Source organism: Amblyraja radiata, chromosome 1 (assembly GCF_010909765.2).
Source record: "Amblyraja radiata isolate CabotCenter1 chromosome 1, sAmbRad1.1.pri, whole genome shotgun sequence".
Classification (NCBI taxonomy): Eukaryota; Metazoa; Chordata; class Chondrichthyes; order Rajiformes; family Rajidae; genus Amblyraja; species Amblyraja radiata.
Window position 1 is genome coordinate 2,054,062 of NC_045956.1, and position 15,038 is coordinate 2,069,099.

Below are 15,038 nucleotides of genomic sequence, written 5' to 3' on the forward strand. Positions count from 1 at the left end.
AACTTTGAAATAGACAATTAAAACAAGATTCACCAGTCATGTAATGCAAACTGTAGATGGACACAAAAGCTGTCACATGATGCCTGGAACCAAGTAACCATTTAGGCACCCACTGAGAAACAAATGAATTACATGATGTTATCTACAGAGTGTAGATTTTTAAATACAATAAATTAAACTTCATTCAAATTGCTGCTATAAATGACCAAATCCTGCCACAACGACCCTGTGGCGCCTTCACGCCCACGTTGGTTTCGGCCGGTCACTGCTGGTGACTCGCCAGCAGCTTCATGAGAAGGTCCAGCCACGAGAGCTCACTAAGAACTCCAAGGTCAGATGCAATAACTGACCTTATCGGCACACTGGTTATGATTGGTGCGAATGTAGGTAAAAGGGGTTTCTGGAATAAACGTGACACAAGGTGTCTGGCTCACAAGGCAATAGACAATAGACAATAGACAATAGACAATAGGTGCAGGAGTAGGCCATTCGGCCCCTCGAGCCAGCACCGCCATTCAATGTGATCATGGCTGATCATCCCCAATCAGTACCCCGTTCCTGCCTTCTCCCCATATCCCCCGACTCCACTATTTTTAAGAGCCCTATCTAGCTCTCTCTTGAAAGCATCCAGAGAACCTGCCTCCACCGCCCTCTGAGGCAGAGAATTCCACAGTACGATCCCAACAGACGCAACTCGAGTCTGCGATGTTTCAAACACTAGCCGACCTCGAGTACGAACCCGGATTCGAACGACTATGTGTCATCCACAAAAGCGAACGGCCTGATTGAACGGTTCCATCGCCAGTTGAAAGCCGCTCTGGCAGCCGGAGGAGACGCGTCGAACCGGAGTGAACGGTTGCCTCTGGTTCTGCTCGGCATTCGTACGGCGGCGAAAGCAGACCTAGGATGTTTGTCGGCAGTAAATGGTTCACGGCACAACTCTGAAGCTGCCCGGCGAATTTGTCGAACCAATCCACATAGACAGATCCTATCTATGATACAAGCAGATATGTCAATCGATTACGGCGAACTATGCAGCTACTCAGGCCTACACGACACGGCAAAAACCTGCAATGGTCTTCATGCCTGCTGACCTCCAACGCTGCACACAAATTACCACACATACTACACGTGTGGGGGAATAAACTCCCTGTCTGGGGGAGATGCTCAAATGGAGATTCATGGTACCAACAAAGATAGTGATCGCAATGATGTCAGCAATGAACATGGGATCAAAATCGCTTTTTATAAATTGCCTTTTGTCGAATTCTTACAAGCATATGGTACAACACAAACGTAGAAATGATCTGTTTCAGGATTGGGTGAATGGTGGGCAAGAATAATAAACAGCTATCTCTCCTTTATTCTTCTGCTTTCTACCTCTCCTTCTTTTCTCTCTATTTTCTTTCTTCTCTCTTTTTCTCTCTCACTTTCCGATATCACACACTTCTCTATTTCTTTTCTATTCTCTTTCTGTCGTTTTTTTTTGTTAAATTTTTTTTTTTTAAAGCTTTACATGAAATGTAACATGCCAATATATACTAGGTATCTATGGTACCATATTATTATATTTACTTCTAAAAAATTAAAAATTGCCGCAGTGTAACAGGAAAATGTGCGGCGATCAATTCATTTATTGAAACTGAAAATCCTTATTGGGCCTGAATCTTGGCTAGACCCATCAATCAAATCTGTTGAGATTTTCCCTCCTCACCTCCAAATTTTTAGAAAGGACAGAAACGCGCGTGGAGGCGGTGTCTTCATCGGAGTTAACAATACCATTCCTTGTTTTGAAACAACTGACTTAGACAGCGACTCTGAGCAAATCTGGTGTCGAGCTACACTCCAGGGTCAGTCGTTACAGATCGGAAGCTTTTACCGACCACCTGACATGAAAACGGAGCCTCTTTTAGATCTTGGATCAAACATCTCCAAAATTAACGCCTCCATTTATCATCCTGGGGGCGATTTCAATGTCCCGGTGTAGATTGGTCTGACGGCATACAAAGTGGACCAAAAGGGGCTCTCCAGGAAGCACTAGCTGACCTTACTCTGGAAAATCCCAAAGTCCCAAAATGTCACTTTCCCAACCAGGCGTGATGAGACAAGTGGCACCGAAATACTTTAGATTTATTGTTCACTTCACACCCAGATTTAATATCGGAAGTTTCATCGTGTGCTGGAATCAGCGATCATTATATTATCCAAGCAAAACTGCACACAAAGCTTAAAGTTCCTTCAAAACCACCGCGTAAAATTTCCCTCTGGAGAAAAGTGAACAGTGAGGAATTTAAAGACTTAGCAAAAAAACTGGGAAAAGATGTTCCGCTGGATTGGAGGAAGGCTAACATCACTCCTCTCTTTAAGAAGGGTTCAACAGGTGAATTATTGTCCTGTTTCATTAACAAGTACTTGCTGCAAACTGTTGGAGCATTTAATTGATAGTAATCTGATGAGACACATGACATTCATGCTGACAACCAACATGCATTTAGGAGGCATAGATGAATGAATGAATGAATCACTTTATTGCCATTGCACATGGTACAACAACATTTAAAAGTCAATCCCACGGTGCGATTCACAAGAGCAATTTTAAATATATAAGAAAAGGTAAAAATATATACATATAAAAAAAAATTACAGATAAATAACAATAGCAGCTGAGGTAGAACCATTCAGTTGAATGTGAGTGTTATTTCTTATTTCGCATTGTTAAGTTCACGTATGGCTATGGGGTAGAAGCTGTCTCTGAGTCTGTTTGTGCGAGTTGTGAAAGACCTGTACCGTCTGCCAGAGGGCAGCAGGTGGAACAGGTTGTGTCCAGGGTGGGAAGGGTCCATCAGGATGTTGGCTGCCCTGCCAAGGCAGCGAGAGCTGAAGATGTCCTTCAGGGAGGGCAGTGGGCAGCCAGTGATTTTTTGTGCGGTATTGATGACCCTTTGAAGGGCTCTCCTGTCCGCTGCAGAGCAGCTGGCAAACCATGTGGTTATACAGTACGCCAGCACACTCTCGATGGAGCAGCGGTAGAAGGACACCAGCAGCTTCTCCTCCTGGTTGTTTTTCCTGAAGATCCTCAGAAAGTTGAGTCGCTGCTGGGCCTTCTTGACTGCTGTGGTGGTGTTTGTAGTCCAGGATAGATCCTCCGTAATTTGTGTACCCAGGAATCTGAAGTCTGAGACCCTTTCCACACAGTCCCCATTGATGAATAGGGGTTTGGGGGCTGCACTGTTCTTACGGAAGTCTATGATAATTTCCTTTGTTTTTGTGGTGTTTAGGATGAGGTTGTTGTCTGAACACCACGCTGCCAGTCTTTGGACTTCCTCCCTGTAGGCTGTCTCATCTCCTCCTGAGATACGTCCAACCACAGTCGTGTCGTCCGCAAACTTGACGATGGTGTTGGTGGAGTGGGCGGGGGCACAATCGTGGGTGTAGAGGGCGTAGAGGAGGGGGCTCAACACACAGCCCTGTGGGGAGCCGGTGCTGAGTGTGATGGGGGTGGAGAGTTGATGGCCCAGTCTGACGGTCTGGGGGCGGTTAGACAGAAAGTCCTTGATCCAGAGGCAGATGGGTTGGGAGAGTCCTAAATCCATGAGTTTGGTGACCAGTCTGCTGGGGATGATGGTATTGAAGGCGGAGCTAAAGTCAATGAAAAGCATCCTCACATAGCTCCCCTGGTGTTCGAGGTGGGTCAGTGCAGTGTGAAGAGCAGTGGCGATGGCATCCTCAGTGGACCTATTTGCTCTGTAGGCAAACTGGTGTGGATGGAAGGTGGGCGGGAGGCTGGCTGTGATGTGCTGCTGGACCAGCCTCTCGAAACACTTCATGATGACTGGTGTGAGAGCGACCGGTCGGTAGTCGTTAAGGCCGCTGATAACAGGCTTTTTTGGTAGTGGGATGATTGTGGCAGACTTCAGGCACAGTGGGATGATGGATTTGGACAGGTTGAAGATTTTGGTGAAGACCTCGGAGAGCTGGTCTGCACATTCCTTCAGAACCCTTCCTGTCATGCCATCCGGGCCGGCAGCCTTCCTCGGGCTCACCGCCCTGAGCACCCGCCTCACTTCATGCTCCTGCACAGTGAGGGTGTAGTTGTTGTTGTTAGGGGCTGGTGGGAGAATGGTGACGAGCTCTTCTGGTTCTGCCTCGAAGCGAGCAAAGCAGTTCAGCTCCTCTGCCAGTGAGGCGTGGCCGTCGTGCTGTTGCTGGGCTTGTAGTTGGTGATGTGCTGGATGCCCTGCCACACCCGCCGTGGATCGTTGTTGTTAAAGTGGTCCTCTATCTTCCTCTTGTGGGCCGCTTTGGCATCCCTGATGCCTTTCTTCAGGTTGGCTCTAGCAGCGCTGTACAGGGCTCTGTCGCCAGACCTGAAGGCGGTGTTGCGGTCCTTGAGGAGAGTTTGGACCTCTTTTGTCATCCACGGCTTCTGGTTGGGGTACACCCGGATGAGTTTGTCGACGGTGACGTTGTCAACACAGTTCTGGATGTAAAAGAGTACCGTGGATGTGTACTCCTCCAAGTCCTGATTTCCAAAAATGTCCCAGTTTGTCCTTTCAAAGCAGTCCTGTAGCTGTGAGGAAGCTCCTTCAGGCCAAGTTTTAACAGTCCTGGTGGTGGGTTGAGCTTTTCTCCTGAGGGAGGTGTATGCTGGTGCTAAGTGAATGGATAGGTGATCCGACTGGCCTAAGTGTGGTAGTGGTGTGGCTCTAAACCCCTTCTTGATGTTTGAGTAGGCCTTGTCTAATGTATTTTCTCCCCTGGTTGCACATTTGATGTGTTGTTCAAACTTGGGGAGAACTGATTTTAAGTCTGCGTGATTGAAATCACCAGCTATGATATGGGCTGCTTTGGGGTAGGTGTTCTCTTGTTTGCTGATAGCGCTATGGAGGTAGCCTAGGGCTATGCTAGCATTAGCATCCGGTGGGATATACACAGCTGTAACTATGACCACGGTAAACTCACGTGGAAGATAGAAAGGCCTGCATCTAACTATCAGGTACTCCAAATCAGCAGAACAGTGTCTGTCTATGATTGTGGTATTTGTGCACCAGTTGTTATGAATGTAGATGCATAACCCCCCTCCTTTGGTCTTTGTTTCTATCCCAGCGAAATGCTGTGCGGCCTGCTAGCTCAATGGCTCCGTCCAGTACAAATGCGTATAGCCACGTCTCTGTTATTAGCAGAATGCAACTGTCCCCGATGAATTTATTCGCGGCGACCTGTAGTCTTAGTTCGTCCATTTTGTTGGTGATAGATCTGGCGTTGGTGAGAATGATGCTGGGTAGCGGTGGTTTATGTGGTTGTTGCCTTAGCCTAGCGAGTAGTCCGGACCAGCGACCACGCTTTTGCTTCCTTGCCTCCTCCGTCTCCGGCATTTGCTGGGGCCGACCACAATCCACGGAGAGCCCGGTGTCCTGGCTATCTCCTCCGGTATGTTGCGTGAATGCAGAAAAACACACTTAACTGCCTGTTTACACTGTAATCCGATAATCAGAAGATCCTGTCGGCTGAAGGTGAGATTCGCACGACAAAACGTAACATTGTCAAACAGACATACAAACAAAAACACACAAAAAAAAGCACCGAAAGGGAGAGCTTCGAGCCGCTGTGACTGTGCGCGCCGCCATCTTGGATCATATACCAGAGATCATGTGAGTCTCAGCTTATCTTGACAACAAATGGCCTGGCCAAGCACCTTGATGGTAACGTCATCACGAATTTAGTAGTGCTGGACTTTTCTAAAGCATTTGATGTCATCCCACACCAGAGACTGCTTCGGAAGCTTGACTTCTATGGTATTCCTATTCGCTGATGATTGTTTGCTGTACCGTCCAATTAAGTCAGCTGATGATGAAGATGCTCTCCAAAAGGATCTCGATACAATGGTTGAGTGGTCACAACAATGGGGCATGCAGTTCAACCCTTCCAAATGTGAAACCATGCGTGTCACCAGAAAGAGGAATCCAGGCGAAACATCTTACAATATATTTGGTGCCACCCTTGAAGAATCCAAACAAACCAAGTATCTTGGCATCAATTTGCAGAATGATCTGTGTTGGAATGGTCAGACTCATCATGCAACGGTGAAAGCAACAGGTGTCCTAAACTTTCTGAGACGAAACTTTCATCATTGTTCAACTTCTGTCAAGGAGAAGCTATACTTCACCCTCGTTAGACCTCATTTGGATTACGCAGTTGCAGCATGGGACCCATACACAAATAAAAACATTTCTTCCATCGAACGTGTCCAAAGACAGGCAGCTCGATTTGTTACTAACACCTATGAGAGAGAAACGAGTGTTACCAAACTCTGAATTCACTGGGGTGGAACCCTCTCCAAGACAGACGTGAAGCTCACCGTTTGACCTGTTTTTACTAAAATGTTAAATGCTCAACATAGATTACAAGACCTACACCAAACCCAAACCAATTAGGAGCAGACGAGGGCATTCAATCCAATTTGAGATTCCAGCTACCAAGACAGATGTGTACAGCAATTCATTCTTCCTCCGCATAATTAAAGCATGGAATAATCTTCACCCTACTATAGTTACCCAACCAGATGCAACTAAATTTAAGGTAGCCCTTTCTTCCCAAAAACCCTTTCTGGGTTCACCACCTCCAGTTTAAATTCCATTTGGAATATTTTGGAGGACCAAGAAACCAAGAACCAAGAACCATGTTTTGGTCTGACACAATGACATCCGCCGACCTCTTCAGCAAGCATACGATGGCCAGTACCAAGTCATCCAACGCCTACCCAAAAGTTTGGTGATCTATCGGAACGGAAAAACAGACACCGTATCCATGGACCGGTTAAAGCCAGCATACGTTGAGAACCAACCGACTACCTCACCCACCGAACCGGCGAAGTCACAGGACACGAACGCTTCCTGTCAAAGACCTCCCACATTGCAATACCAAACAAGACAGGCCGCCAGACCAACATGGGGCAGGACAAAGCCAGGCAGTCGCCACCTTCTGTGACTCGGTGGCTGAGGGGGGAGCTGTGGCACCTTCACGCCCACGTTGGTTTTGCGTACAGCCTGTCACCGCTGGCAACTCACCAGCAGCCTCACGAGAAGTCAAGTCAAGTCAAGTCAAGTTTATTCGTCACATACACATACGAGATGTGCAGTGAAATGAAAAGTGGCAAAATGCTCGCGGACTTTGTGCAAAAGACAAACAAACAAACAACAAACTACAAACAGAATGTAACAGAATCACATATTCTTTTTCATATTAAATATTGTGGGCGGAAGGAAAAAGGGAAAAAAACAGCAATTTAAAAAAAAGCAGTAGAGTGGTTCAGTAAAGTTAGTCCCTGGTGAGATAGGAGTTTACATTCTTAATGGCCTCTGGGAAGAAACTCCTTCTCAACCTCTCCGTTCTCACCGCATGGCAACGGAGGCGTTTGCCTGACCGTAGCAGCTGGAACAGTCCGTTGCAGGGGTGGAAGGGGTCTCCCATGATTTTATTGGCTCTGGAGTTGCACCTTCTGATGTATAGTTCCTGCAGGGGGGCGAGTGAAGTTCCCATAGTGCGTTCGGCCAAACGCACTACTCTCTGCAGAGCCTTCTTGTCCTGGGCAGAGCAATTCCCAAACCAAATCATGATGTTTCTGGACAAGATGCTTTCCACAGCCGCTGATTAGAAGCACTGGAGGATCCTCGGAGACACTCTGAATTTCCTCAATTGCATGAGGTGGTAAAGGGGCTGCCTTGCCTTACTCACGAGTGCTGAGGCGTGTGATGCCCATGTCATATCCTCAGAGATGTGGACTCCCAGATATTTAAAACAGCTCACATAGAAACATAGAAATATAGAAAATAGGTGCAGAAGTAGGCCATTCGGCCCTTCGAGCCTGCACCATCATTTAATATGATCACGGCTGATCATCCAACTCAGTATCCTGTACCTGCCTTCTCTCCATACCCCCGATCCCTTTAGCCACAAGGGCCACATCTAACTCCCTCTTAAATATAGCCAATGAACTGGCCTCAACTACCTTCTGTGGCAGAGAATTCCACAGATTCACCACTCTCTGTGTAAAAAATGTTTTTCTCATCTTGGTCCTAAAAGATTTCCCCCTTATTCTTAAACTGTGACCCCTTGTTCTGGACTTCCCCAACATCGGGAACAATCTTCCTGCATCTAGCCTGTCCAACCCCTTAAGAATTTTGTAAGTTTCTATAAGATCCCCCCTCAATCTTCTAAAATCTAGCGAGTACAAGCCGAGTCTATCCAGTCTTTCTTCATAGGAAAGTCCTGACATCCCAGGAATCAGTCTGGTGAACCTTCTCTGTACTCCCTCTATGGCAAGAATGTCTTTCCTCAGATTAGGAGACCAAAACTGTACGCAATACTCCAGGTGTGGTCTCACCAAGACCCTGTACAACACCCTCACCCTATCCACAGTATCCCCATTTATCTTCAACGGTGTGTACGTCCTCGGATGATGTGCCCACCTAAAGTCCACGATCAGCTCCTTAGTTCAGCCGAAGGTCTGAGAAGGTCCAGCCACAAGAACTCAATAACAACTCCACGGTCAGATGCACTAGCCTTATCTGCACACAGGTTATGATTGGTGAGAATGTAGGTAGAAGAGGCATCTGGAATAAAAGTGACACAAGGTGTCTGGCTCACCTATGTGTGGCTTGTTGTTTGCTTTCTGTCGTGGGATTCCGTAGATCCTACAATCCTGTTGACAGCTGCCATGGGGTTCATTACTGTGAAGTGCTACTGTATTTCAACGCTCTGGGGAACCCCTGTCTATTTTCTAAAAGTTCATGTCAACAATAAGAAAACAACGTTTTCATCGCAGTAAACATTTTGAAGACCAATATACTGGTACAGAAATAGCTTGCTTGTTGGTCAATAAATACAGGAAAAAAATGAATCCCCAAGGCATGGCCCTCAGACATGAATGTGAAGACCAACAAATTTGTCCAAGAGATTCACAGATTCCAGAGTCTAGTAAATGGAACTCCGGAAATCAATTATATTTTCCAACCTTTTAAAATCATTGGACTTAAGAAACTACAAATGCACTGTGACATAGGATTTGCACCCACACAGACACTGCCTCACACCCAGACAAGTGTGAAAACTCTCCCAGTGGAATGCATTTGCAGGCATACCATCACATAATACTTAAAACAAATCTAAGGTATCGAGCAGTTGAGCAGCTTCTATAAGATTAAATTGTTTGTTGCACATGATGCCATTTATTCGTAAAGTCCAAAACAATGCTCACAATACAATATACATTGTAAAAGACAGGTAAGTTATGCTGCAATGCCACATGTAAATATTGATTCAGCCACTATACAAACTTCAAGTTCCTTTTCTCCAGAGATGCTGCCTGACCCACTGAGTTACTCCAGCTTTTTGCCTCTATCGTCGGCCTAAATTGTTTTTAATGAATGATGTATAGCTTTAATTTATAATAGATCTTATATTTAGATCTTACGTTTAGATACGTTAGCAAGATTATCTTGGTGAAATGTATGGATAGGAGAAACTGTGCACCATATCAATGGTTCAAAAATCTCTGAAAGTAATGGTCCAAACACATTTTAAAGTGTTTTCTTATACTTGTACTATGACAGCATTTACTTTCACTGCCAAACATCAAGACACCACAAATCATGTGTAAGCCTTTGCACAATGCAATTGCCTTCATAAAAGGCATACTGCAACTGGTTTCTTAACATCACTGTCAGCTATGCCTCCCATGTTTCAAATTTAAAAACCTTTTGTATTACATTTTATTATTGCACATATGCACAATGTGCTCATATTGAAGGGTCATTACTGTCAGCACTTCTGGAAATTTTTCTTTCAAAAGGATATTTACTGAAAAGCTTACCTTCAGACGTTGGGATGGCAGAATAAATACATTACTGCTGATTCTACTAATGTCAGAAAATTACTAAACTACAATCAAAGAACTTTGATACATTATTAATCAAACGAGTGCCGCAAGACCATTATTGTTCTTGTATTCTGACCTATAGATTCTTACTGCTAGTACAGAGTACTTATTACACATATTTATTTTGTGCTCTTCTTTCTGCACACTTAACATCTAATTAAATGTTAAAGCTGTGTATACTGCACCTTGCGAACATTCCTCATGTGCATAGACTGTCTCCGATTTACATGCCGTTTTGTACGAATGTTTGCACTGTTGAAAAGCTAGCTGACATGCATAGATAGCTGCTTATTCTGCCAGCCTGACCATTGTCAATTAGCACTAATAGTCATCACCTACACTTCAAAAAACACTCTGCCACAACATACCCACTGTTGATAAATATTGAAGAGCAGAAAATATAGTTTGCAAATCAGATCTCGTCAGAAAGTTCAATTCAATACAGTACTGAACATTGCGTATAATTACCAAAGGAAGGTACACAGGAAATAATATTACAATCATAAAATGAAAAGCTTAAATGTAAAGCACAATAAAACCAGGTTGAAAAATATGTGGTGATCACTTACACAGCTCCTATTTTTCATTAAGAACAGCAGGTTTCCTTTCAGCCGGCACCATCTTTCTATTAGTTCTGCGTGAGAAAATGAAACATTAATAAAATGGTATTCTGCTGGTGAAGGGAAGGTGGTTCTTAAAGAAGATGCATCAGTAATAAAGGTCAAGGAAGAAAATCATTAGAGAATTCCTGCTCCAGCCAGCCAGCAGCTGCATACATATGACAGCCTGCTAAATGCCAGATAACTCCCCAGAAGGCTCTTCTTACCCTGCAGCTGAGAGATTTGGTGACTGCAGCAGAAACCATCTGCTTTTTCATTGGCTTCCACGGGGAAAGAGAAGCACGAACTTGTGTGATTTTATGCAAAACAAGACGTTAGTATTTTTAAATAAAAGATAAAACCTCACAACAATGCATTACATTAAGATAAATTGGCCTCAGTTATGTGAATCGTGTTGAGCAAGCCTGGAACACAGACTAAAATATGAATGTTTATTATAAAATGTGACCAGTCAGGATAGTTAAGTGATATCTAATCATTTTCACCATGCAAGTCCTGAAGTGATTTGTTAAACTGATTTAGTAGTATTTAATCATTGAAATACAAATCGAGTGAGTATCCTCATTAGCAGGCATTTGTTCTTTAAAAAGCAACATGAAGTGAGACAGGAGTTTCAAATTCCATGGGGTCAGTGATGATGCGTCTGTGTGTGTGTGTGGGTGGGATAGGTGTGAGAAACTAGAGTAGAGGAAGGCAATCTGAATCAACGCTGATGTTAAAGTCCTGGTTTTTGAAGGTAGAGCCTCATATAGACAACAGACAATAGGTGCAGGAGTAGGCCATTTAGTTTAGAAGGATGAGGGGGATTTTATAGAAACATATACAATTATAAAAGGACTGGTCAAGCTAGATGCAGGAAAAATGTTCCCAATGTTGGGCGAGTCCAGAACCAGGGGCCACAGTCTTAGAATAAAGGGGAGGTCATTTAAGACTGAGGTGAGAAAAACCGTTTTCACCCAGAGAGTTGTGAATTTATGGAATTCCCTGCCACAGAGGGCAGTGGAGGCCAAGTCACTGGATGGATTTAAGAGAGAGTTAGATAGAGCTCTAGGGGCTAGTGGTGTCAAGGGATATGGGGAGAAGGCAGGCATGGGTTATTGATAGGGGACGATCAGCCATGATCACAATGAATGGCGGTGCTGGATCGAAGGACCGAATGCCCTCCTCCTGCACCTATTTTCCATGTTTCTATAAGTCTGTTCAGGTACAACTTATGGGCTTCAGAAGTTTTTGTACGATTGCCGAGCTGATAGCTGTGCCTTTCCAACCAAACCTCTGCAAACCATCCAACTCCCCTGCCCGCACAATGAGGCTTCAGACTTCAGGATTCAGAATGAATTTGCAGATCTGATCCCCATAGCATGGATATGGATATAGATACATTTTAATGGATACATTTTAAAATAGGGTACCATGCCCTAGATATAGTTGGCATGTTGGCTTCTTCAAAAGAACACATTGAGCAGGTTGAGAGGGGAAATATGAATTACATTAATTGCCCCCTGCCTGTTAGGTGGTTTCCAATAACTAGAGCGGCAATTAAAGTCAGGCGTGTATCTTTCACAATCTAAGTAGAAGTAACTACGAAACACTACTGTGCATGTGAAAATGTAATATTCACACAGAAAAATTGCAAATCCAATATATTTTTCCACAATATAATCGTCCTGTGACTAGTCATTGCACATAATGAGGAAGTCTGAATTCTGATATACTGTAGAGTCTATTTCAGTATGAATTCAAGAACTGTGTAAATTCCCAGTGGTCCAAAGCAAGTTCCTGGGCTCTCACTAAACACAACAAAAAAACCCTGCTCTTTCTCAAGATCCAAATCACTTCCCAGGAGAATAAAATGCAAATCAATATACGTGATGGGAAATAAGCCAACATCAGAAATCTGTACAAAGCTAGAAACAAATTCAACCCACGCACTATAGCATTTAGTAAGTGTCCTCCGGTTCCTGTACTCGCTGAAGCACCAGGAACCAAAATTAAGCTAATTGTTTCAATCCTTCATTATTAATTGCCCCGTGCTTTTGACAGCTATGACAACCAAGCTAATGTATAATATAATCTCCAGCAGGTGTCAAGCTTTCAAAATGTGCAATGCTTCACTCAGTATGCACCTTCATATAAATTATTGAAATGGGAAAAACAACATAGACATTTTCAAAAAGTTAATACATCTATCAAAATGAAATTTTAAAATTGGCATAAAATCACTAGATGTTTTCAACAGAGAATTAGATTTAGAATCAAGGGATATGGGAAAAAAGTAGGAATGAGCTACTGATTTTGGATGATCAGCTATGATCATATTGAATGGTGGTGCTGGCTCCAAGGACCGAATGGCCTACTCCTGCACCTATTTTTTATGTTTCTATGCTTCAAATATATATTATTCCTTCATTTGTTTGGTAACATAAACATAGACTTCAAAATATTAAATACAAACAGCTCTTAATAATTTGTAATATTCATCATTGAAGGTTACTTGATTAAAAAGCATTGGAAAAACAAAATTCAGAAATACCTCTTCAGCACAACCGTAACAATTTTAACCCCAAGCAGATCCGATTAAAATCATAGGTTCAGCTCCTGGAAGTCAGTATCCGAGCATGTCCGAATCTGGTGAGGTGCATCATTATATTAATTGTGTCTGCAGCCACCAACACACGTCTACAGTAACGCAGCAATCACAAAGCAGTGCATTTAAAGAGAGAATGCACTTCTTAAAGGGAACTTGCACTCATTAAAAAGACAATTGATTCTTTAGATGCACAAAAATGCTGGAGAAACTCAGCAGGTGCAGCAGCATCTATGGAGCAAAGGAGATAGGCAACGTTTCAGGTCGAAACCCTTCTTCAGACTGATAGGGGGAAGGGGGAGATGGGGACAAGGTAACTGATTCTTTAAATGGGCAATGCCTATGGATAGAGAGTAAAGAATATTTCTCAGGTTTCAGATGCCCCAATAAAGATGTCACTGATGGCTGGAGGGGTGACACGTGAGGAGTGTTTACCCATGTGAAAATAAGATGCCTAATTATCTCCTCTGCCTCCATATCACTGCATTCCCTGCATATCCACGTGTCTATCTAAAAGCTTCTTAAATGCAAGTTTCTATTCTGCCTCCGTCACCACCCCTGGCAATGTGTTCCAGGCACCCATCGCTCTCTTTGTAAAAACAACTTGCCACACATATCTCCTTTGAAGTTTGTCCCTCTCACCTTAAAGCTGTGACCCTTTGACATTTCCACCCTGGGAATAAGATTCTGATTCTACCCAATCCATGCTTGTCATAATTTTATATATTTCTATCAGGTCTCCCCTCAATCTCCAGAGAAAACAATCCAAGTTTGTCCAACTGTTTGGGCAATTCTCTTCTGCAGCCTCTCCAAAGACTCCATATCCTTCCTGTAGCTGGGTAATCGGAGCTGTACACACTCCAAATACTGCCTACTTAAATTTCAATAAACCTGCATTATGGCTTTTTGCCTCCTATACCCAATGGCCCAACCAAAGACTAGAATACCATTCACGCCATTTATAATTCCACTACTAGTGATACCACTTTCAGGTGGCCATGACTTGGAACCGATGGTATCTTTATCTCTGCTGTTAAGGGTCTTGTCATTGACTGTATGGTTTCCCATTACATTCAACCTCCTAAAGTGCAACTCCTCACACTTGCTCACATTAAACTCCATCTGCCATTTCTCTTTCTATTTCTATAGCTGATCTATATTCTGCTGTATACTTTGACAGCATTCCTCACTGCCCACAACTCCAACCATTCTGCAAACTTACTAACCAAACCTATCTACGTTTACGCCCAATTTGTCACATATATCACAAACAACAGACGTAGCAGGATCCCTGTAGGACTTCACTCGCCACAGACCTCCAGCCAGAACAACATCCTTACACCAAAATAGCAACCATTGTAGTCAATTCTGTTCGATATCTCCCGCCGATCATAACAATTTTCCTTCCTCTAAACAATTCTCAGCATTACAAATCTCACAAACCTCTTGACAAGAATAACCCAAAGAAGACCAGCACTTCTGAGGCAGTTTCATTCTGAAGTATGTGCTGAGGGTTCTTAACCTCAAATTAAGTCCAAGGCAACCTGAACGGATTTATGGAATACAAACTGTGCGATGTTATTGAAGAGCTCTTCACAGACCATATGTGGAACTTTGTACTAAACATTGTTGTAATCCAGAGAGCAGTTAGTCACATAACATGACTCTTAAAGGAATAAAAACCTTAAAGTAACACTCACATTCATAACCAATATTTCATGTCATACACTGCTATCCCTTTTGAAATAGGGCTCTGGTGAGACCACATCTAGAGTATTGTGTACAGTTTTGGTCTCCTAATTTGAGGAAGGACATCCTTGTGATTGAGGCAGTGCAGCGTAGGTTCACGAGATTGATCCCTGGGATGGCGGGACTGTCATATGAGGAAAGATTG

General features: G+C 43.6%; 1 protein-coding gene across 3 annotated transcripts in view; it reads right to left on the reverse strand.

Annotated features, from left to right (window-relative positions):
* Window positions 1–15,038, reverse strand: part of inpp4b (inositol polyphosphate-4-phosphatase type II B) — a 589,015-nt gene that overhangs the window by 511,150 nt on the left and 62,827 nt on the right. For all 3 annotated transcript variants that reach the window (XM_033050984.1, XM_033050903.1, XM_033012170.1), the window contains exon 2: window positions 10,507–10,571. In XM_033050984.1, coding sequence (XP_032906875.1) covers window positions 10,507–10,571 — 65 coding nt within the window. The remainder of the gene's footprint in view (window positions 1–10,506; window positions 10,572–15,038) is intronic.